Raw genomic sequence first — 24160 nt, 5'->3', positions numbered from 1 at the left:
TGCGCCTACACTCCTTCCTGGATGCTTCCTCTTAATGAGAAGGGCTGGGACTGTCTCTAAGCCGTCCCCGTTCTTGGGTGAGTGGCCAGGACAGAGGGCATTGGGAACCTCCAGGTGGGCCGTTTAAGGGGCTGGCAGTGTTGTAATGCCAACTGGAGCCCCGCTGCCCCCCCGCAATTCCTTGAGTGTTCCCTTGATCCTGGCCGGGGTCTGGTGGGGGTATCTGTGCACGATGTAAGGACAGTTTGCCCACCAGCTGCAACCCAAACCCTGTGGCTCTATCCTGTAGTTTTCAATTATCATAAAACGTGGACCAACAGAGAACTGCCTAAAAGCCCATCCAAGTTAGGCTGCCCCATTTTCTGCAGTGCCCCTGGGATCTGGCCAATATGGAAATGACACGGTCTTATGCTGAGGGGGTGGGCCATGCCCTCCCCCCACCGCCTGCGCCATCCTCCAGCCATCCTCCAACGGCTGGGTGTGAGCCACAGTGGGGCTGGGGCTTGGGTGCTGGAAGGCGTCTGCAGCCGGATAAGTGTGAGGGGTCAGGGCTACGGGGTGGGTGGGGACAGGGCGGAGAGCGGCTCTGACAGCCCACGGGGCAGAGCCTCCTCCATGCCACCGTTGGCTGGCCACCAACACAGTGAAGCCATCAAGTTAGTGGCAGCTCGCAGACTAGACACAACCCCACAATGGACTCCATCAAGGAGCTTCTTGCCCAGAGGGTGCTAAGACGGCACCGACGGAGGTGAAAAGCGCCCAGGAGTAACTCGGGACATCCAGTTCCCGCCTTCTCAGCGTCTGCTCAGTCAGCGCCCTTACACGGCCTGGCGGTCCCGCAGAGCTCCCCGTGGACGTCCCGACAGCCACCTGCACGCCCCAGCCCCTCCAGCCTGTTCTGTCCCCACAAGCCTAGGTACCCCCAGGGGCCACCTCACTGGTGACCATTTGTCATCCAGCGTGTTCTCTGAACTCAAACTGGATCCCTCTGGAGGCCCTGAAGAACGCAAATGTTTCCCAAACTCAGACCGACTTTCCCTGGGTGCATCCAGCACGCCATACAACACGACAGTGAGACTGACCGCTCCTTGGGCCACATCCCAAATCGGGCTCCAGTGAGGCCAGGTCCCTGGGGACAAGGAAGAGCCCTAGGCTCAGGCCGGCCCCCTGAGGTGGCACTGGCCTGAGAGGGCCTGCTGGAGTTTGCAGACTTCCGAGCCCCATCCGGTCACCGCGACTTTATCTAAAGACCCGAATTGGTCCTGAAGGGCCTCTGCTGAGGCTGGGAGAGATGGCTGCCAAGGGGGGGGCTAACGCCCAGCTCCACCCACAGGCAGGGCCCTCCCTGGCCTGTCCCGTGCCTGCATGGACTCGCTCCACCCCACCCGCAGAGGGCGCCTCCTCCACGGCCAATCCCCCTTGCTTGGTTTCCATCCTCTGGATGGTACGAAGGCAGTGATGGCAGCTATGGTGCAGGCCTGGCACCAGGCACCATTCTCTCCGTTCATCCCCCGCCCCCAGCCCCGCAAGCAGTGGGCGTCATTATCTGCTGTGGTGCCCGGATAACAAGCAAGGCACAGGCGACTAACCTGTCCCAAGTTGCAGAGTCTGGGTCCAGAAGCTGCTTTAGCCTGCCTGACTGCCCGCCTGCCTGCACCATGCTCCTGACGCCTGTCAGCCCCGAGAGCCTGCCCTGTCTCCCTCTCTGCACCCTGGGGAGGGCAGGAAGCTGGCAGATTCACACAGTGGAGACAGGCTGCGCTCAGAACAAGCCAATGCGCCCTCCACACCCAAGGGTGAGGGCAGACCCCCCCTCCCCAGGAGTGGAGGAGGGCAGAGGGGCCAGCATCCATCTCTTCTGGAATCTGGCTGGGTTTGGGGACCCATGTCACCCTGGGAGCTGAGCCTAAGCCCTGATCTTTCACTGGGGCTGTCAGGGAGTGGGTTCCAGACTGAGCCCACCTGTGACACATTCTCTACCGCCATGCCCCAGGGGCCTCTAGAAGCTTCCCAGTCCCCAGAGCGACAAAGGCTGGGCTCCGGCCTCCCGTCAGCGCTGCCCTAGCCTTCAGCAGCAGCCCAGAGCCGGGCCACCCTACACAGCCAGCCTCCATCAGCTGCCAGAGACAGCTTCCCACGGGGGGGGGGGGGGGGGGGGGCACACTCCCCTGGAGCCAGAAGGAGAGGAAAAGCCCTGGAGAAGGCGGAAAAGAGGCAAGCGGAGATGGAGAAGGCCTGCAGGAAGTAGGGGTGGTTTGGGGGAAAAGCGCAGGGGCGGAGAAGAGCGGGGAAAGAGCAGGCGGGATGGGGGTGGAGGTGGGGAGAGCAGGCCCCACGGCGTGGGGCGGGGGAACTGCTCTGCTGGCACGAGCAGGGCTACCGAAGCAGGAGCAGAGAAAGCAGGCGGGGCTGAGGCAGCCCGGGCAGGGGTTGAGGGGGGGGGGAGACCAGGGAGGCAGGGGACCAGGACAGAAGAAGAGGGGGAAGCTGTGCGCCTGTCCTGCCTCCTGATCCTGCCACGTCTCTCCGGAATCGCCTGCTCACAACCCACACGCGTCACGAGGGTCCATTCCCCACCACGCCCAGGGCAGTGCCCTGGGAGGGGCCAGACCTGGTCACTCCCTCGCCTCTTCCTCTACCCTCTGCCAGATGCCTGCAGGGGTGCCCGTGCCCGCAGGGGAGACACAGGTCCCTGGCAGGTCCGCGCGACACCTACCTGTGTACTCAGGAAAGCAGATGGTCAGAGGTGACTTCTTGATCTTCTCACCAAAGAGATCTTTCTTGTTGAGGAAGAGAATGATGGAGGTATCGATGAAGAACTTGTTGTTACAGATGGAGTCGAAGAGCATGAGAGACTCGTGCATGCGGTTCTGCAGCCCCAGGTGGGGAGGGAGAGAGCCAGACAGACAGCGAGAGGGACAGACACGGAGACAGGGAAAGAGAAGACGGAAGTTAGGCTTGAGAGGGAGGAACTGGTCTTGGCAGCTCAGGCAGGGCTCCTGGGCCCCCACGGCTCCTCAGCTCCTCGGGAGGCTGACAGAACGTTCTCGCACAGCATGAAGCTTCGCATTTCCAGTGTTCAGAGCAACCAACACCCCTGTCTCAGGGCTGGTGGCAGAGACTGGACTGGGAGCCAACCCGGGCTCCCTGAGTGAGGCTGAGGACGGGGTGACCGAGCTCTCCAGTTTGCAGTCTCCAGCCACGGGAAGGTCTCCGTGCGTGTGCGTGCGTGCGTGTGCGTGTGCGTTTTGGCGGGGGGGTGGGGGTTGCTGGACGGGAGCCTGCGAGCCGGGCTTTGGCCCTTCCTGTCCAGACCTGTCCTGTTGGGCCTAACCTGTGGGTCAGGGTGTACTCTGGGAGTGGTGAGGGCCTCTAGGCCCCTCCTGTGGTCTGAGGGAAAGTCACGCCAGGCTCCTGCAGGAGTGCCTGGGGCTCTGGCCGTACCCCCTCGGGCTAGGTCAAACTCAACCACGACTGGTCACGCGAGGAGCTTTAAGCACCGCAGACACGGAGAACTGCTTTGCGCGCAGGAGTTCATTTAGCAAATGAGTGAACACAATGGGCACTCCAAATCAAGCAGGATCCCAGGGGACAGCCCTCTGTCCGGGGCAAGGACGGACTTATCCTACTGTGGGATGCCAGGCACATGAACTTGGGCAGTCTGTTCCTTGGCAGTTTGTTCTCTGTGTACAAACCCATTTCTGCACAGGAAGGTGGCTTCCTCGTGATATAACTCTCTGGGGGAAGGGAGAGCTGTTCATTTCCCCCAAGAGCCCTGTCCTAACCCTGGAAACTTGTCTGCCCCAAACCTAGCTCCATGGGGTCTGCAGGTCAAGTTCAGGATTAATTCCAGGCTACACACTCCCTCTGAAGTAAGAAGACTGAAGCAAATCATAGGAGAGAGCAGAGCAGTGGTGTGGGCATCACTGGGCATTCATCACTGAGATGGACGAGCAAGCAGTGGCGCTGAGTAAACTGCTTTCCGACATCTCCCTCCAGCTGAGTGGGAGCAGGAAGAAGATGAAATGACCACCACCCATCACCAAGCTTCCCCTGCCTTGTGTCATTTAACCTCATCGATCCTTAGGGGACAATGAGAGGTGACAAGGCTGGGGTGAGGAAGAGCAGAGACCTGCACCCGGCTCTGGGCCAGACCAGAGCTTCTGCAATGCAATGGGTTGGTTTCTCCAGCCAGAGTGAGGAGCCTGTGGGCTTTAGAATAAATGATCAGAGAGTCATGGCCAGCTCCGCGTGCCTTCCGTCACCTCTTCCATGACTGTGTAGTCATACTGGTGACCTGGAAAGGGTACTGGTGCCAAACCCTTGTCCTTATGGTCAAGACCAGTTGGTGGAGGGGGCAGTCTAGGTTCTCAGCTGCCTCTCGGGAGCCCCTAGACAACCGCACGGATTTACGACGCCCTCTGGGATCTGTAGTAAATAAATGGCATCGTCCTCTCACTCTGCCGCACATATTCAGCAAACTCCTATGATCTTATTACCCTCCTAGCCTCAACCAGTCAATTTCATTCTCAGTCCCCGCAATTTCTACTGGTCAGTCACTGCATAGTCACGCTCAGGGAGGCATGAGACACTTCCGCCCGGTGCCGTCTCAATGGAGGCTGTTCAGAAAAGGGCAGGCGGAGGTTTCCTGGGAGGCCAGGTGGATCCACGCGCAGGGGGGTGGGGGCTGGGAACGCCCAGGGTCCCCGAGCCACCAGGGAGCAGAGGAGAGCCAAGGATTCGATAGCAAAAGCCTCACCAACACACACCACCACCTTGTCCTATCGCTGCTCAACCAACAGCTGGAAGGCCTCAACCAGAGGCAAGATCCCAACTCACTGCCCAACTATCTCGACTTGATCTAGACGTCGGGGGACGCGGTGGGGACATATGCCCAGGGCACCCCCAGGACCAGAAGGGGCCACTAGGGAGACCCAAGCGGACAGTGCGGACTGTGCCCGTTTGGCATGTGGGCTGAGCTGAAGGTCTGGAGGCCGCCAAGCTTAGGTCCGAAGGAAAAATCCAGGCCAGCTGCCTGGGCTCCAGAGTTCCACTCGGCTAAGGCTCGGCCCCTCCACGCCCCAGGGCTGCAGAGCGGGCACTCTTCCCACCAATACCAGCTGGATCTGTGTGCAAGGCCCTCCGTGGGGCAGCTACGGGGCTGTAGGAACGACCGGCACAGTCTCCTGCTCTCCGAGAGCTCACAGTCTAGTTGGGGAGAGAAAATGCACACACGTGAAAAAGTCCCGGTTCCGAGCAAGCGAGCGAGCGGCACAGAGCGGGGGCGGGGCCGGGGAGGCAGCGACGCTCCCCAGTCAGACCTGGTCCCGTGGGGAGGGCATTGGAGTGAGCCTGGAAGGAGGGGCTGAGCCTGGAGATGCAGGGAGGGCAGTTGGGAGGGGAGCCGCTGCAGGGAGGGGAGGCGCCGGCACCGAGAACCCCTCCACACCCCACAGGCCTCACCGCCATCCCTCCAAACACACTGGAACCCATCACCAAGGAGCCAAGAGCCCAGCTTGTCCATCCAAGCTTCCCCGGAGAACACGGATGCAAGAACACATTCACAAGAGGAGTTGTCAGCATGTGAGAAAAGAGCAGGGAGCCAGGAGCCACAGCCAGGTGACAGCACCCACCCCTGCTGTCGTCACCACCCTGTCTCTCCCAGTCTCCAGCAGAGCGTGGCCAGCGGCCTGGCTGCCGCCACTGGAGCAGGGGCGTGGCCGGCACCAAGCACAAGGGATGGGACAGACCAGCCTCTGCCCTCACGACAATCCCGGTCACCCGGAATCCTGCCCCAGCAGGCTGTGCCCCTCTGCCAGGTGGCCCACAGTCCGGCCCCAGGACACGTGTCGTGCGGGGGGCGCCGGTGGAAGCAACTTGGGCACTGATGCAACACACCACACTCGCGCTAGGAAAAGCTGGCACTTTTTATTAATGGTGGGTGACTAATAAATACATTACGGCAGCCAATAAATTATTACAATGACTAGAGATTTATTAAACCGACGAGTCGCTCTTCTTACAAAATTACAGTTAATATGGGCTGGGTGGCGCTGGGGTCGGGAAGTGGGACCACGGCACCTAAGAGGGGTTTGCTAAGAAAGGAGAGGGGCGCCCAAGCCCACCTCTGCCAGGGACGGGGAGGGGAGGAGGCACAGGGCACAGAGGACGCAGGGACTAAGACAGAGGGGACCAGGAGGTGAAGGGCCTGGCTGCTCAGGGAGGCCACGGGGATGGGGCGGGGTGGGGAGCAGGGGAGGAAAGGATGGGCCACAGGAGGGGTGGTGCCTCCGAGCGGCTGGCTTTGCCGGGGACGGGCGGTGGGTTCATGCTGGTGCCCTGGGCACCTTGGGCCTGGATGGGCCTCCCTTCTGTCTCTGCCCTGAGCAGGCCCTCCCTTGACGGGGGCCTTCATCTGGTTGGGGGTGCAGCGTGTCTGAAGCCCCCAAGGGAAGGCCCCACTTGGCTCCTGGGAAAGAGGGCTGAGGACCCACCTCCCTGGGGGCGGGCAGTGGGGGGCAGCAGCTCACATCCGGGCCCTGATCCTGGTCTGGATGCTGTGTCCTGTCTCACTGCTCTGGGCTGCTGGACCCTCCGCTCTGTAGGCTTGTGGGTTGACAAGGGGCGCTGTCTGGAGGGTGCTGGCCTTTGGCACCCAAGACTGAATCTCTGATGGCCACGGAGCCAGAGCCTCAAGCCTCAGTTCCTGAGAACTGCCAGGTTGTGCCTGAAGGCTTCCGGAAGGCTCGGGGAAGGACAGAGGCCGCCCGAAGAGGCCTTGTGCACCAGACTTCTCAAAAAGGGGGCCGGGCAGGACACTACCTGGTCTGGAGGGAAGAGGCTGAGGCCCGGATTGCAGTGGATTTACTCACCAAGAGGGCTGAAGAGTGTACTAGGTCAGGCCAAGGGAAGAGGGGAAGGAGCCAGGAATGATGCAGGCCAGAGAGGAGAATCTACAGAATCAACCAGTGGGGCAGAGACTGTCACAGGGTTAGGTGGAAGCAGTGGGATATTCTCTCCCCTTGCGGGACTCTCCCTGGCAGAGGTGAGCTAGGTGAGCTGACTCCTGGGTGTTCCGTGTTGGGGGTTTAAGGACCCTGGTCATGGGGGCTCTGGGTAGGGAGGGCAGTCGTGGAGGACAGGGGTGCCTCCAGCTCCCATCAGTGGGGCGGAGCTGGACTCGGGGGAGAGGCTGGGAGGAGAGCTGCCTCCTGGCACCATATCCGGTGCTGGCCTTCTGCCCGGGTTGCGCCCACCGCCCCATGGTAGGAGCATGTGCCCATGGGTCCTCAGGTTCTGCTGGGACCAGAGAGGAGAAAAAGGGCCAGGGCACCAGGCATCTAGGGCTCCAGGCAAGGGGGCCATAGAACCAGAATGTCAGAACTGTTGGTGTGCTGTCTGCTCAGGGCTGGAGCAGACCCTGCACCTTCCTCAGGCCAGAGTCCACAGGCTCCACAGAGCCCTTCCTTGGGCCTCAGGCACTGCCCCCTCCAGGCAGGCCGGAGAGCCTTGGGGGCCTCTCTCAGTTCTTGGTGGGAAGGCTAAGACCTGGCTCTTGTGAGGGCAACTGGTGCAGGGCACAGAACCTGCCCACAGGCATCTAGACGGCAGGCCTAAGTTTCACGGGTCTGGTAAAGGCGCCCCTCCTAGAGATCAGTTTCCCTTTGCTCTGATAAACTAGAGGCATGCGGAGAGTCGAAGCATGGCCTCTTTGGGTCACACACGGGGCCACTCTGGATAAGAGAATCACCCACGTCCGGTCACTCATAACATCTCCCCCACACCCACACCCACGACGGAGCCAAAACTCATCTGTCCCCTCAGTCGTTCCTCCCCATGGTGGAGCCACCTGTGACGACGTGGATGGGAGACGCAGAGGACAGGGAAGGAATTTCACCCTGGATACCTGCTCCTTGGGGGCTTCGACTAGACAGCCAAGGACCCCCTGGGCAGGCCAGGGTCAGAGGGCAAGAGTAGCATAAGCAGCTGAGCAGGGCAGAGCATCTGAGAGAGAAAAGGCAGCCCAGGGCACGGAGGGGCAGGAAGGCCCCAAGCACCCCGCTCCCCAGCCTCCTAACATGGCAGACGGGGTGGGCTATGGCCCGGGGCCCTCAGCCTGGCTGCTGCCCTGGGCCTGGAGAGCAGGTGACTCCCACCTCCAAGACAATGGCCTTAGAGGTGGGGCTTGGCCAGTATACCCTTCTTAGCAGTTGCTTTTGAGTCTGGGGTCACAGGGCAGCGTTAGGGGCACAGCTGCCCACACCCAGGGTGGTGCTGCCAGGAAGTAACTGCTACGCCTTCAGTGTCGGACAACATGGCCCGACTGGCCCTGGCTGCCCGTGCGGGACACTGCGGCTGTCGGCTCCAGGGGCCTGTCCTCTGCCACGACCCAGCACCCTGTACGAGGCGCAGCACACAACGAGGCAAGCAAAACCGAAATGGAGCTGGGCTGCCTGCTGATCTCCCATGAGGCCAGGGGCAGCAGCAAGACAGCCAGGCAGGGACGGGGCTCACCCCAGCAGTGCCCACCCCTGCAGGCGTCTGGCACTAGGGAAGGTGCCCTGGGTCTCCCGTGCACTACCCAGAGCTCCGGGTCTGTTGGAAGCGAGAAGCCCAGAGCTCCTGGCTGCGGGGCAGTCAGCGGCTGCGCTGGGAGGGCAGGGGTCCTGCCTGGCCCGGGACTGAGCAGAGCCCAGAGCGGGTGCTGGAGGAGCAGAGGGCTTGAGGAGGGAGCCAGAGGCCCCTCAGGCGCGGCCCCTCTCCTCCTGTGGGCACATCTGGCTCCCCAGGCAAAGCCGCCATCCAAGCACACAGGGTCTGCCTGGGGTGTTGACTGGTGGCATCCGCCAACGGGAGGCGCCCAGGAGAGAGAGAAAGAGGTGTGTTCATTGTCCAAGGTCAGCCAGGGCCTGGGTCACCAGGAGGAGTCACCCCACCCTTTTCTCCTCAGGGATCTCTACAGCATAGCCCCTCCAAGGGGTCTCAAGTGTGTGTGTGTGTGTGTGTGTGTGTGTGTGTGTGTGTGTGCGCGCACGCGCCAGGCTGTGCCCCTCACAGCACACACAGTATGATGGGCCCGTACGTCTGCCCTCCTCTGCCCCCGGGGGCTGGCGGGACCCCGAGGGCTGTGGACAAACTCTCTGATTTCTTCACCAAGACAGAAGGAAGCTGGGACACCGGCTACAGGGGCCGTGCCCACACCTACCCTGGGCCTGCTCAACTACAGAACCTCCAGTCCCCAGGCCCCCTGCTGCCCCAGCTGGTTTGTGTTGGATTCGCCATGAATTTGCAAAGAAAAAGCACATCTGCTCACACTCCAGAGCGGCCGCCCAAGCCCTGGGTGACTGACGGGAGAAGTAGATAAGCCACCCTGGGGCCTACAAAGACCAGGTGGGAGGCCCCCATCCCAGTCAACGCAAGAGCCACTTCCTCCGGCCTCCGCTCCCCCACCATCTCTTCCCAACCTCGGTCCAGACACCGCAGGACTCAACCCCGCCGACCATCTACCACGTGCCTTTGCAAGAAGTCGGTCTCAGAAGCATTTCCAGACCTGTGAGGAGTCGGGGTGGGGGTTCCCCAGGAGGGCACTGGGGAGCCCCAGAGGTGTGAAGGGAGGGAGGCCCAGAGAAGGAAGGACTGGCGTCCGGGGCTGAGGTCCAGGGGGAGGAGGAGGGAGGCACTGCCGAGGCCTGAGCCCCCGGACCCACACGCGGTTGGTGGCCTGATCCCACCGTGGCCTTTGGTGACGGAGCTGCCCTCGACCAGAGGGACCCCAAGAAAAGCTGAGCAGCGGCTCCCACTGCCCCCGCTCCGGCCAGCACGCCGCCCCACCACCTGCACAGCTTCGAAGACAGGAGGGGACTCTGGGACCTCAAGCCTGAACCACTGCGTGCAGAGCGCGCCCATTCTGGCCCGGACGGCGGCACGGCCCCCATACGCCTCTCTCCCGGGGAGACACCCAGCGATGGCGCGGAGGCCAGCGGGCCGTCTGTCTCGGCAGGTGTGGGAACTCGGCGCCCCCGCCAGCCCCGTTACCACGTGTTCTGGTGTCTGGGGCGGGGGAGGCCGTGGAGGGCGCCTCCTCTTCCCCACTCAGTGCCATCTGCTGGTGCTCCCTTGTCCAGGGCAGGGGTGGGGCGGCAGGCTGGGCAGGGTGGTGGGCAGCTGGGTGGCGAGGCCAGGGCTCAGTAGAGGCCACAGCCCCGAAGGTTTTTGGCGATGATGACGTCCGTCACGGCGTCAAAGACAAACTGGATGTTGTTGGTGTCAGTGGCACAGGTGATGTGGGTGTAGATCTCCTTGTGGGCCGACTTGTTCTTGCTCTCGTACTGCGCCTGGATATGAGCCACGGCTTCCGTGAAGGTGTTGGGGCCTGCGGGAGAGACCAGGTCGGGAGCTGGTGAGGCGAGGCCCCCAGCTGGGTGCCGGTCAGGCCACGGGCTGGGGAGCGGACACCAAGGGCCTCTCAGTGACAACCCTGCAGGAGAAACCTGACGACAGCTCAGCTCGATCAACAGTGGGTCATGAAACCAAGTCCGTGGTCCACATCCAGTTTAAAACCAATGACGGAAACAAGAGATCAAACCTCACCAGACCTCACCTGTGCTAAGGGTGAACACTGTTTCATGGAACTCCTGTTTCTTTTCATAGATGCGTGTACGGGCTCCTGATGCAAACATTCTCTCTTCCTGCGGGTCCTGCCCAAAGAAATCTGAACCAGTCCTCACACAGGTGCAGAAGTCTGCGCCAGCCCCTGCAGGCTGTCCTCTCCTGGCTGTGACTCCTCGGAGTGGGCAGGGACACCACCTTCCTTGACTGTTGCTGGGCAAGGTGGGTGGAAACTGTGCCACACCTGGGAGCCGCCCTGGCCTCCTTCCTCTCATCGCCCCACCCTCCTTCCTTCCCCCTTCCTCCTTCTCATGTTCACCCTCCAGGGATTAAGAACTGTCTGGCTTGCTGACTTGCTGCCTTCCTTGCTGCCATATCACTCTGTCCCTGGTGAGCCCAGGGAGAGGCGTTTCCAGGAGAGCAGATGCTGTTTAGGGAGGAACAGAACAGGACTCCTGGCTTTGCCCTGAAGCCTCTACAGGCTCCAGGAACCCCGGCCCAGGCCCAGGTCCAGGCAGGGCTGTCACAACCCACTGAGGGAGGGAGGGGGGCTGGACTTTGGAGCCACAGCAGGACAGACCCAGCCCCTCGGCACATGGGCACAGGCCACCAGGCCTGGCCTTGAGGGTCTACCTAAATCTGGGCCAGTGGTGAGGGAGAGGGTCCCTGGGGCCTCGTCAGCACCAAACGGCCTTGGTGACTGACTCACCTTGCTTCTTTCCGCTGCACCATGGGCCACAACCCAGGTCACCTAGGGCAGGATCCACAGACCCCCAATTCAGATACGACTAAAAGGAGGCTGACTGGCGGGTGTGAGGGGTGCTGAGCCCGGCCCACCTCTGGCTGCATGCTGCTGGGGCCTGACCCATGGGGCAGGCAGCCTGATCTCGAGGAAGGGGAGACAGAGTGAGCTGTGCCGCTTGTCCGGCTCCAAGCCATGGCCCCGACGTCCACTCTCAGGGGGCTGGGGTTCAGCCCGGAGGCTCACCTAGCAGGCTCACCTTGTTGGGACCCTGTCTACCCTTGTGCTCTCCAGGCCGGGGGGCTGGTCAGGCTGGGGATGCCCGCTTTTGCTTCCATTCGCCTCTCTGACCAGGCTCTGGCCATCCTGAAGAGCCAGTGAGCCCGTGGGCTATTCCAGGCACCCTGCTGCACCATGAGGGCCCTGGCCAGGCTGCCCACCCACCCACAGTCAGGTAAACCCATGGCAACATTAACAGAGGTGGACTCCGGCAGCCTCAGCACCCTCCGCAGGACGGCCCTGATCTCTGCTGCTCGGGAAGCTCTCTCACGTTCAACAGGCCATTTGAATGGGGGTGCTGTCACGATACTTTTTAGCATCACAGTCATAAGAGCAATAGCGAATGTTTAGTGAGCACGTACTATGCAACGACTGCCATGCTAAGCCCTCCATGCTTCTTAGCTCACTTTGTCCTCTGGCAACTCTGGGAGGGAGGGTGGATAATCACAGTGATTGTTCCCATCTCACAGACACAGAAACGAAGGCTCCGAGAGGTTATGTAACCTGCTGTGAGTGGCAGAGTGGGGGCACGAACCTTGGGCTGTCTGACTCGAAGCCCCAATCTTCAACCCCATCATCATCTTGGTATTGCCATTTTACTGATAAGCTCTATTTACAGATGACCAAGCTGATGTCCAGAGGTTGCCGAGATCACACAGCTCGTAAGTGGCAGAGCTGGGATTCCAGCCCTGCTTCCCCTGACCAGGATGCCCCAGTTGGCTGCCCCACCCCCTCGCAACAGCACGTTGTGGGGAAAGGAGGGGACCCGCCTTCGGTTTTGTGTTGGATTCTCCAGGGCAGAATCTGGTGTGTCCACAGAGCATGGTGAGGGGGAATGAGCTCCCTCAGGAGCTGGTGTGGCCCGAGCGGCTGCGTGGCCCCCGCGGTCCCCATGGGGAGTGGCAGTCTCTACCTGTGTACTCAGGAAAGCAGATGGAGAGCGGGGACTTCTTGATCTTCTCTTCGAATATGTCCTTCTTGTTAAGAAACAGGATGATGGACGTGTCCGTGAACCACTTGTTGTTGCAGATGCTGTCGAAGAGCTTCAGCGATTCGTGCATGCGGTTCTGCAACAGAGTGGAGAGGCGAGTGAGGGCTGGCAGTGCCCGGGGCCCTGACCCACCGCGGCCAGTGACAAAGCGGGACAAGCGAAGGGAAGGTCCACCAACACGGCTGAATGCACCACCAGGGACGGAGACAGGAGGATCCACAAGGACAAGGACATGGTCCCTGCTGCATTCCACACACAGGTGGGGGGGGGGTGGAGCAGGGCACAGGGTGGGGAACGCCACCCCCCCACTGAAGAGGGCTGACCCGGGCCAGGGCAGTGGGGTCACCAGAGGGACTCTAGCCCATGGAGAGGACATGCACCATGCACGCGGGGGCAGGGGCCGCGCCACCATCCACACGTCCACACAGGACCTCAGGCATGCAGATTTCTCTACTGGGGTCTCATTTGGTTTTGCCAGCAGGGGTGGGAGGGTGCACGCATTCAGTTGGGAAACATTAACCGAGGACCAAGAGATCCTCGAATTAATCCAGAGTTGGAAGCAGACACCAGGGGGACAGCGTCGGGGGAGTGATCTTGCTGTGGCCTTGGTGTGGTTGGAGACTGGGTGGGTTGGCTGGGCCGTGGGGCGGCTCTGGATGAGCTGCTTTTGAGGCTGGTTTCCCGGTAGAGGGGCCAGAAGAACCCCAAGATGAAAGCCAGCAAAACAGACGAAAACAGAGAGGAAGATAAAAACCCAGCAGAAAACATGAGAGAAAGAAAGAGAAAAAAAAGCAAAAAACAAAATTGGTTCAACCGGTCTCGGGCCAGGAAGTCAAAGCCGGTCCCTCCAGAGGCCCCTGTGCAGGCTCTGGAGGCCACGGCCACCCTGGGGCTGTGGACTGCGTGGCTGGAGATGGAAGGCGAGGGTGGGGAAGACCAACCTAAGCCGAGTGGCTGGTGAGGAGTGTGGAACGCGGGAGTGGGGGGCAGGCTTCACAGCAAAGTCACCCGGCGGTGCCCTGGGAACCTGCTGCTTTCAACTCTTAGCTGATGGTATCAACTGGAAGGAGGCGCTTCATACCTGCCCGACTTGGAGGGTCTCTCAGAATCTGCTCATGGTTTTGGCCTTGGTTTGGCAAGTTAAGGCCCTGCAGGTGGCGGTGACGGCACTGGCGCTGAGAAGTTGTGGCAGGTGAGGCCCGGGGCCGCTGGGGTCTGGGCCACAGTGGGCAGGGTGGCCGGCCGGTGTGCGGGCAGCCACTAGCCCCAGGGGTCCTGGCTGAGCTCCAGGAGCCTCCAGACACCTTTCTCTCAGGCAGTCCCAATTTTTACCCCAGGCTTGGGAGGGAGAGGCAGGGCCGACCAGAGAGGAAGGTGGAGGACCAAGGACTGGTCAGCAGGGTGGAGCTCTTGCCTCGCAGGGGCAGAGCGTCCTCGTCCCATAGCTTGTCCTTGAGCCGTGTGCCTGGACAGAGCCATCCCACAGCTGCCGTCTGCTGAGTGGAGAGTCCTGAGGGCAGGCACTCTTGCAGCTCTGAGCCTGCTGGTCCTCACAGCCGCCCAGAGGCTGCTCTGCCACGGGCTCCATTTTACAGAGGAGCAGGTGGAGCAGCTGCCACACTCACTGGCGGGAGGGGGCGGGGCTAGACCGCGGGCCACATCCGCCCAGACCCCCCGCTGCCCAACGCTGCCACCTGGCCCTGGACACACAGGCGTTTTGCTCAGCTCTACAGCGCTGTTCTTGCTGTCACCGTGGCAATGAGCTGCCTTTGTGGGCTCTTGTTAAGTGGTAAAGCCAACTCCCGTGCCCTGGAGGAGCTGCTGATCTTTCCTGGGTGGACAGAGCCCCAGGAAAAGCCTGCTCCTGGCTGTGGCCCCACGTGCTGTTGCTTCCCCAAGGTCCTCTGCTCCAGCCCTTGTGAAGAAGGGCGGGGAAATGGGGGAGAAGGAGGGAGGTGGGAGAGAGACAGTAAAGGCAGGAAGGCGAGAAGGAAGGTGCCCCAGGACGGGCCCTGCTCCGGAGCGAGGGCTGCCTGGGCGAGCAGACCAGAGAGGCCATCCGAGGGTGAGGCTTGGCACCCGCCCGTGTTTACTGGAGACCCGAGGGCCATGGAGCTTGGGACCCCGTGGCTGCCAGACCCGCCCAGACGTCCCTCTGCTCTGCCTTGTGCTCCAGAGGTGAGTGCGAGCCCCTGCCCCAGGGCTGATGGGCCTGGGACTTGGGATTGAGCTGAGCGGGTCCCCAGGGAGAGGCCTGGGGCCCTCGACACCCCAGTGCTTCAGTTTGTTTGAAACCCACAGCAGGATCAGCTTTTTGCTCACTGCACCAGCCCTGCTTCCCACTCCCAGGCACTGCAGGAAGAAAAGATGAGCCACCTGGATCTCAGAGCACCTGAGTGGCCAAGTGGACCGTGAACAGTGGGTCCAAAAGCAGAGTCAACAACGGACCAGTGAGAGACGTGCCGGGGCAGTCCCTGCACGCGGGTGCCTTGTGGGGGCAGCAGGAGCCGACCTTTGGGGCTTTGGGGTGGTCAGTGGGTCCAGATCTGGTGATCTTAGACGCCACAGCCAGCTGAGGCCACTGAGAATGATTACGGCGTTACCAGAAAGAGCTGCACAGCTGGGGCCCCAGAGACTCGCCCTGGAACAAGGCAGGGCTTGGGGGGCTTTGCTGATGCCTAACTCAGGAGTGTACCTGGGGCTGAAAGAGAAAGGGCAAGGGGGACAAGCCAGCACGTGGCGCGAGTCCGGATCACCCACCCGGCCAGCGGCCCTGGCCCCAATGTTGCATAAGTCCCGCAGGACGGCGGCTCCTCCTCCCCACAGCACTGCACCCCACAGCTCAGCAGATGTTCGCAGCAGCCCCGAGGGACCAGCAGGCAGGGACTGAGGAGACAGGCCCAGAGAGAAGACAGGCCTTGCTCAAGGCCCACCGTGATGAGCCCAGCCCCAAACCCTCAGTGCCAGGGCCCTGTGCCTGCTTCACACAGCAGGAGCTAACGATCGCCAAAGGTGTGACCCCACAGCCCAGGAGCCCTACCGCGGCAGGTGCTTGTCTCCGGAGAACCCGTGGTGTGCCGGGCCAGTGCTCGGCTTTCCCTGCAGGCTCTGCAGCAGGCCCACCTCTCCACGGGCAGCTCAGTGGGCCCCCAGCTCAGCACAATCCCCGGTGATAATACAACCACCAGCTCGGCGCTGCTGTGCCAGAAACGGTTCCAAGTACTTCTCGCGGATTCTCACTCCATTGCCAACGCCCCACCAGGCAGGTACTATGGTTACACCCCTTTGACAGCAGACAGTAACCGAGGCAGAGAGGGTGCTGCCTGAATTCAGCAGCAAACCAGGCCCAGGCCCAGCCCAGGCCCAGAGAAAGGCCACGCCCTCTCCAGGTGAGGGCCCCCCTCTGAAGCCAGCCTGGCAGTTCTCTGAGGCCCCAAACTGAAGACGCATTGACGGGAGGCGGGAACCTGGGCTGGGTTCCTCCAGGGGACCGGCCCGCGCCACCGCTGTCACTCGCCTACATGCCATGTCCCATTGCCCTTCCGGCTACCAGCCCCGTCCACTGCTCAGGGAGGGCCGTGAGGGCTAAGGACTGCTATTTCTGTCTTACGTACATTCTTGCTCGACTGCACCCTGATTTCATTTAGGATTTGCTTAATTTGGTTCTGGCCTGACGGCCTCTGTGACCCTGCTGAATTTATTAAAGAGGCACGTACTGCCCGAGACCCAGAGTCCGCAGAGACGTTTGTCACCAGTCTGCATGCAGCCTCTGAGCAGGGCGGCCTGTGGCTGCCTTTGCTGCATTGGCATCACGAGGCGTTTGCCCCGCAACGAAGTCAGAAGAGGGAGCCCGGGCATGGCCTGGCCGACAACGGAACCCCCGGCCACCGCAGCCAGCCCCACCTGAGAGCCGCCTTGGTCCACTGAGGCCAGGCGGCCCAGGGCCACTCACCGTGGTCTCGTCTTCGTGGAGCACCTGGTCATAGCCGCTGAGCGCGACACAGAAGATGATGGCCGTGACGTCCTCGAAGCAGTGAATCCACTTCTTGCGTTCAGATCGTTGGCCCCCGACGTCGAACAGCCTGCAGGGGAGACAGGGAAGCTGGACGTGGTGGGCGGTGGGGCCCCGGCCGGTGTGCGGACACTGGTCAAGCAGGCGGCGGGGGGGAGGGGGCTGTACACGCAATGAGCCTCCCAAGGAGCCTCACTCCAGGTGCTCAGGGCTGACTGCCGCGTCCCTGGGGCAGGGTGGCCGTCACTGCTTCTGCCCCATGACTGGGCTGTGCTCCCACAGAGACTCGAAGACCTGCCCTTGCATCTCAGGACTTTTACTAATGCCTCTGCAAGGTTCCTGAGAAACACCTCTGCGAGGTCCTCTCAGGGTAACACGCACATCCTGTCCCTGGCTTTCTGAGTGTGTCTGTTCACGTCTGTGGGCTGTGAAAACTCCAGAGCAGCCCAGGAGGGAAGGAGGGAGGCAGGGATCGTCACCTGCTACATGGAGGAACAGTGAGGCACCAAGGGGTTAAGTGCCCAGGGTCCCGGCAGGAGTTGGTGTGGTAGAGGTGGGGTGAGACCCAGGTCTGTCTGCTGACAAAGCCTCTGCTCTGTGCCTCCCCTCCCTCTCCCCCTCTCAGACACCATCCCCCAGGGGGCAGGAGGGCCGTGGGGGTTGACTGTGGCAGGTGCGGCTTGGTTCCTGGAAGGAAGAGGTCAACCTCACACCTAACGCCCTGAATGAAGGTCCACTGCTTCCTAGGCCTGGGAGGTCTGCTGGCACACAGCTGCCGGGGTGGGCTGGGCCCTGACCTCCCAACAGAGGACAGTAACCGCAGGCAGAGCCCAGAGTGGGCCTGGAACAAGGAAACAGGCCTTGTACTCGTCCCATCACCGCCTCCCTTGGATCCTGCTTCCCCATCTGAAATGCTGGGCACAGGCTGATGGTCTCTGCGGCCCCTCCACAGCGCTTATGCTCAGACTCTGCAGGCCGGGCAGCCCCAAGCCCAGCCCCGCACCCTCTGCCCCCGAGGGCTGAGCAGGGAGAGACTGGAGAGAGTAGGGGGCAAGAGGCACCTTGTGGGGCCTCTGTGCCCATCACTGTGCTCCCCAGGTTCAGGGGAGGCCTAGGGGTCCGTGTGCCCAGCGAGGCTCGTGCGGCCCTGCGGAGATAGAGACAGAACTTCAACGCCCTCTGTCTCAGTGAGAGCGGGCAGGGGCTGGGCCGTGGGCTGGCCAGCGGTCCTGGAGTCCAGCCCTCCCAGGGTGGGCAGGGGGCCAAGAAGCGGCCTTACACAGGCCACTCCTCCTGTTCTACCTGACACCTGGAAACCACACATGGAGGCAGGTAGGGGCAGGACAGCGGCTCCCAGACCCCTGGACTTGAGCCGTGTTCTGTGCTTGGGGACAGCCTTACTCCTCCCAGGCCTCGGTTTCCCCAAGTGTACCCGGAGAGGGTGGGTCAGCTGATCTCCAAACCCTCTACAGCTCTGAGATGACATGGGTCCTGGGGTTGCACACACGTCGCTTGGGTTCACCCACCTTATTCCCCACCCCTCTCACAAGGTGGCCTCCAAGGGGCCACCTAGGTGATCCCCCCTCCTCCTCCTCCTCCTCCTCAGAAATCACCCAGGGACAGGACTCCCCTCCCTTGTCCGCTTAAATCTTCCCTGTTCCTCAGAGCCCCCACTCCAGGACCCCTCTTCCAGGAAGCCTCCCCGCTCACCCCAGCCCCCGAATTTGGTGCAAGAGAGGTACACAGATAGGCCCCTTCTCGTATCTAACTGCCTGTCCCAACTCGAACGCTCCCCGAGGCGGGGTGACATCTGGGTGCTCCAGACGAGGCGAGGCCGAGAGGCAGGCTTTGCCCATCTCTTGGCACCCTCGCCAGGGCTCGGGAGCCTCCCTGGGCCTCACCTGAAGTGGAGGTTCTTGAATGTGAAGTGGGTTTCTACGATGCCAGTGGTTTTGACCCTGGTTCGGAGGATGTCCTGCTCGGTGGGCTGGTAGTCGGCAGCCCCGATCCGATCCAGGCTGTCCAGGTAGCTGGGGATGGCAACACAGGGGACCATAGACCAGGTACTGGGCACCGCCTTCCCTGAGAGCCAGTCCTGACTGGGGCTGTGGAATGATGGCACCACCCCGTCCAGGGCCAGGTGTGTGTGTGTGGGGGCAGCTGAGAAGGAGAAGCTCACATCCCCGCCGCACGCGCTCAGAGCCTCTGGCTCAGACCGAGGGCTAGGCACACGGCTCCAGGCACACTCAGACAAGGTTGAATCTTTAAATGAGACTAACATGTTTATAATAGTGGTTGTCGTTTCTTCATCTTAAAATAATAATAGGCAACAGTTAGGTTCTAGTCTTTATATGCATCATCATGTCTCATCCTTAATTTCCTGAGTTAGATGTACTATTTCACAGATTAGAAAACTTAGGTTTTCTAATGAAGGTGAGTGCCTCACCCAGCTGTGAGCCAGGCATTGGGATTCCACCTCTTAACAGTTCCCTATGGTGCTTCCCAGAGGCCCTCTGAACCTCAGCCTGCCTCTTCCATGTTCCTTAGGGTTTATCAAGGGGGCCATCGTATCGTCCCATATGGTGCTCCTGGGAGGCTCAGAGGTCACACAGCCAGGCAGGGGTGGGGCCTTGCTGGGACCCAGGTCTTTGGCCTCAGAGCCCCTCCCACACCAACAGTTGCTCTGTAGACAAACCAGGCCTCTGCACTTCGCCCGCCCAGGCCACGCACTGGGAAGGGCTTTAGGGGTCGGTATGGGCTAGGTTTGAACCCCAAGCCAGGTTGGGATCCAGGAAACCAGAAAGGGGGGAGCTCGGTCAGGCTGGCAGGAAGATTCAAGGACCCAAAGGGCCAGCCGGGCTACCCATCCCTGTGCGGGGAGAGCCCCACACACAGCCCACAGGAAGCAGCCCTGAGGGCCTGAGTCATGGCATGACGTGGGGTCCCAGGCTGCGCGTGGAGGGGCTGTGCTTTATCGGCACCTGCCCTGGGACCCACTGGGGGGCTGGCTCCCCAGCTTGTGGATGTCCACAGGGCTGGGAAGGGTAGACGCCTTCACCGAGGAGGGTGTCCCTTGGTAAACCAATAACCCAGGCTGCCTCAAATCCTTGTGAGAGTTCTCCCTAAGGAAATAAAGCCGACGGTGTGTTCCCAGGCTCAGGGAAGGCAAGCTTGAAGCCACACTCTTAGAAAGAGGACACTGCTGGGACTCGAGCGCAGGTCTGCCTGACTCCAAAGCCCGTGCTCTTAAACTGGCCTGCAGGCCTCCTCTCCCCTGTGGAAGGAGAGAGGCAGAGGCAGCAGAGCAGACCTGAAAGCTCTGGCTGCTGCAGAGCCTCCTCTCCAGGCCTGTGGGCATCTGGGCAGTCTCTGATCTCAACCTGGAGGGCCCCTTCCCGCCCTTCCCAATCCTCCCAAACCCTCTGTGCATGCCCCTCCCCACGCTCCCACTGCCTCTGCTTAGAAGCTGTGTTGGTTTCAAATCGAGCCTCCTCCTGTCGTCTCCAGCTGGAGACCTGGGCTGGGAGCCTCTGGTCTTGGTCCCCATCCCAGCTGGGGAACCCTCCTTTAGACAAACAACCTGGCCCTCTGTCTCTCGGTGCTGGCTGAGCCTCACGCAGGGAGGAGGCCATGGCGGGGGTAGGGTGAGCACAGCGGACTGTGCACCTGCTGTGTGTACTGTCTGCTGACTGTCCTGGGTTCCCCGGAGCCTGTGTTCGTGTGTGTGTGTGTGTGTGTGTGTTCGTGTGTGTGTGTGTGTGTGTGTGTTAAATAACAGATGAGTAAGCTGTACAACATGTCCGGAGGTGATAAGTGCCAGGAGGAAAGAATCAGGCTACCAGTGAGTGGGGAGGCTGGCTGGGGGCGGCGATTTGATATCAGGTGGCTGGGGAAGGCTTGTCGAGCAGACTGAGGAGGTGAGGGGATGAGCCTCTCATGCCCCAGCAGCAGGACCAGGGGGCACAGAGGCCACGACCTCAGTGGAGGAGGAGCCCAGGCTGCAGGCGCTGGACAGGAGGTGGTGGGGAGGCTGAACACGGGGCGGGCGCAGGTAGTGGCGAGACTGGAGGGGTGATGGAGGTGAGGGGGACACAGCACGTAGGCCCCTGAGGTCACTGTAAGGACTTGGAATTTCACTCTGGAAGGCTCTGACCAGAAGAGCGTTGGAATGATGGCTCTGCGGCTTAAGGAGAGCAGATGGGGAGGGGGGGCAGGAAGACCCGAGAGGAGGGAAGGAGAGGACGCTTTCCCAGCCAGCGCTGACCTTTAGTGGGGACCTCAGTCTGGGAAAAAATAATCCTACCAAACCACAGAACTACGTGCTGGGATGTGCTCAGGTTTCTGGGTTTCCAGGACCTGTCTCAGAGCCATCATTCAGAAGGGAAATGGGAGGGCCAGCCGTGTTCACCCGCCCCCGGCTCATGACACAGAGAGACCTGGGTGCCCTGTCTCCCCAAGAGCCCTGGAGCCTCACCGGTAACATGAGAGGACGGGCCAGCTCCCCAGGGCTGGAAGGGGACATGTGGTGACTGAGGTTCTGGGCCTTGGAGAGACACTCACACAGTCTAAGATGTGACTGGTGCCCCCCGGAGCTGTGCCAGGCGACAGCTCTACTGGGCCTCTCCTTTCTGTCACACAAATCTATGTTGAACTGTTTCACATTTTGGGCCTCAGCTCTTGTCAGAAGACGAGATTTAGCAGCTGAAACTACAACAGCAAAGCAACCCTGGACCAGAAAGTGTTTAAGGTCCTTCCGAACCTGACTGCCTGTGGGTCCCGCCCTTGCCCTCCTCGGAGTCCCGTCCCAGAGATGACAGAGAGAGGAGGGCGGGTCTCCTCAGCTTAGCTGGGGGGGGGGAGTTGACAAGTACTGACTCAAGTCGTTCATTTCAAGTTATAAAGGTAACCACCAGAAGAACTAAAAATAATCCTGTAAAACTAGCAAAAAACTGGTGGTGGAAGTGGGGAACAGCAAAGGAAGGAAGGAAGGAAGGTCTGACTCCCTCAGCTTTCACAGCTGGAGGTCATTAAATACTATTTATAGTTGGAGGGTCAGGTTTTTCTGGACATCACTGGGACAAGTAAATGGAGACAGTTAACAGTGGGAGGGGAACAGGCCTGGGAAGAGGATTCACTATCAATTTTATACCTTTCTGTATTGTTTTAAAATTTTTTTGCCATGGGTTCAAATTATAATTAGTTAAGTGGTAACAATTTAAGTGGGGGTCACGATTTGATGCCCTGAGGAGCCCCTGAGGGTGGTGGGGGGATGGGAAGGGCCTGGACTTGGGCAGAGCAGTGGGCACAGAGGGGGAGACGAAGGGGGGGACTCTCTCCAGGCCTGAATGGCTGTGCGTTGAGGGGGCGACCTGGGTTGAGGTCTGTGACTTGAGTGTACAGAGAGAGGTGTGGACTTGAACCTTTGGGCTCGCACCCCTGGTCCACCAAGGTGTCCTGGGGGCTCATCAGTGGCTGGGGCCTGCGTCGCTACCACCTGGGACTCACGGGACCCAGGCACCTGCCCCGTGGACAATCTAGGTGTGCAGAGATGGGAAGACAAGTCCCTGGTTTGTTAGCTCTCGTCACAGCCAATGGCAATGTCCCAGCATCCACTAGTGAGCGCTGTTTTCTTGGCGTTAGCCTCCGCTACATCGGCACCGTGGAGACCAGCGTTTCTTAATCTTGGCGATACTGACATTTTGGGTCAGGTAATTCTTTGCTATGGAGGACTGTACAGTGTGTCTGTAGGAAATCAGCAGCATCCCTGGCCTCTACCCCACTAGACATCTGTAGCACCACCCTAGTCAGGACCATCGAAAATGCCTCCAAACATTGCCAATGTCTCCTGGGGGCAAAGTGGCCCCAGGTGAGAAGCGCTGGTGAGGAAGCTGAGCAGATCAGTGTCGGAGCACAGGTGTCCTAAGATAGTGGGGTTTAAGCCCAGAGGCTCCCACTGAAAACCTGGACATGAGACTGTAAAAGTGGGTGCGTTTCCTGAAAGCTGGAGTGCAGTGACAATGTCTTCAAAACAGAAGGCGTGTCCCTGACCACCACAGATCATTCCCAGAGGCCTGGAGCCCCCGACCTAGGGGCCAAGGGCACGTAAACTTCCAGACGCCTGGAGTGACAAGGCTGCAGCAGGCAGTCCCGTGATCCCGTTACTCCCTCTGCCTTCCCCTCTCCTACCCCTCCAGCCCTCTCTGGCTTTCAGCTGCTTCACCCCCTCTCCTCGCCTGCCGCACCGGGCCCCTCTCTCTCCTCTGTCCTTTTCTTCCCCTTATTAGTTATAACACAGTATTAAAGTGTATGTTTGATTATTTATTTTACTTATCTGATGGGTTACATATTCCTTATTTTTAATTTTAAAGATAAAGGAATGGAAAGGGTATTATTTTCTCAAAAAGAAGACAAAAGGGCACCATGTAAGTTATTTTCTGTCTATGTTGCCCTTGATTTGTACTTATGGGGTCAAGGGTTCTCCGGGGGCAAAAACACTGCTACACTGACAATCTTCCTTCTGGAGGGCCAGGCCCCCTCCAGAGCAAGCAGGTGATGGCCCCTGGGCCTCTGGGAGCCCTGTTGTCGGCTTGTGCCACCCACCTCCCTCGCCTCCTTCTCATCCCGGGGGCAGGAGGAAAAGCCCCTTCTCCTTCCTTCCTGACGCCCGAGGCAGAACACCTCACAGCGGTTCCCACCTCAGCAAGGGCGCCTCCTTGCCCCACTGACCCCAGTCCCTTCCACGCCCGCACTGCTGCCCCACTCTCGGCCTCCCGCCTGCCTGGGACACTCACTATTTGGCGGAGTCGTTGAGCTGATACTCCCGGGACCTGTTGAAGCACTCCTGGATCCCTGAGTCGCCCCAGAGTCGCATCATGGCAGAGAGCAGCTCTGGAGAGAAGGGCTCCGTGTCTTCCATTCGACTCACCACATCACACACCATCTTGGCATCGGCCTGTGAGGAGACATGGACGGCGGCTTTGAGGCCTCGGTGGGGACAGAAGCCCTGGCCGGGCACCTGCTAGGGCACCGGGACAAGGGCTCAGCCCTAGGCCTGGTCAGGGAGAGGGGAAGCAACAGAGGGTCCTTTACTCAAGGGCACGGTAATCGTTACTAGACCACTGCTCCACTCTCGAGCCCTTTCAACCCTGCCGCCCTCCAAGTAAGCCAGAGACCCAGGCTCCCCAGCCTGCTGCACGCGGCTCAGGAAGCGAGCGGAGGTGCTGGAAATCTGCAGGTGTCCTTCGCGGTGGGAGAGACACAAAGGAGACAAGGTCAACGCCTGGAAGACTTGTAGCCAACAAAACATTCTGCACCAAGGTACGTGGGGCCAAAGCCTTCTGTGGAGACTTCTGGAATCAAGCTGTCCAGCTAAGTAGCTACTTATGTCTCAGAGCCGGTCTACTGCAGAAGGTCAATGGGAAAATGCTGGCACTGTGTCCCCTTCTGCCTGCCTGCCCTGGGAAGGAAGCCACAACTGGCCTGGAGGCCAGCAGGCCATGCCCATGATGCTGGCCCAGACCTAGCTCCC

At 60.6% G+C, this 24160-nt stretch overlaps 1 protein-coding gene across 4 annotated transcripts in view; it reads right to left on the bottom strand.

The window, feature by feature from the left end:
• GNAO1 (G protein subunit alpha o1) overlaps positions 1-24160 on the bottom strand; it is a 165021-nt gene that overhangs the window by 2813 nt on the left and 138048 nt on the right. For 2 of the 4 annotated variants that reach the window (XM_029238218.1, XM_029238209.1), the window contains exons 4-7: positions 23424-23584; positions 18534-18662; positions 16573-16702; positions 2717-2870 (exon numbers count right to left, since the gene is read on the bottom strand). In XM_029238218.1, coding sequence (XP_029094051.1) covers positions 2717-2870; positions 16573-16702; positions 18534-18662; positions 23424-23584 — 574 coding nt within the window. Of the gene's footprint in view, positions 1-2347; positions 2871-2903; positions 10373-12542; positions 12697-16572; positions 16703-18533; positions 18663-23423; positions 23585-24160 lie in introns of those variants that run through there. The other 2 variants (XM_029238199.1, XM_029238227.1) reach the window with 2 other exon arrangements.

This window comes from Monodon monoceros, unplaced genomic scaffold (assembly GCF_005190385.1).
Source record: "Monodon monoceros isolate NGI ecotype Baffin Bay Population unplaced genomic scaffold, NGI_Narwhal_1 Super_Scaffold_10, whole genome shotgun sequence".
NCBI lineage: Eukaryota > Metazoa > Chordata > Mammalia > Artiodactyla > Monodontidae > Monodon > Monodon monoceros.
Note: the sequence above shows the minus strand (reverse complement) of the source record. Positions and strands in the feature narration are given on the sequence as shown.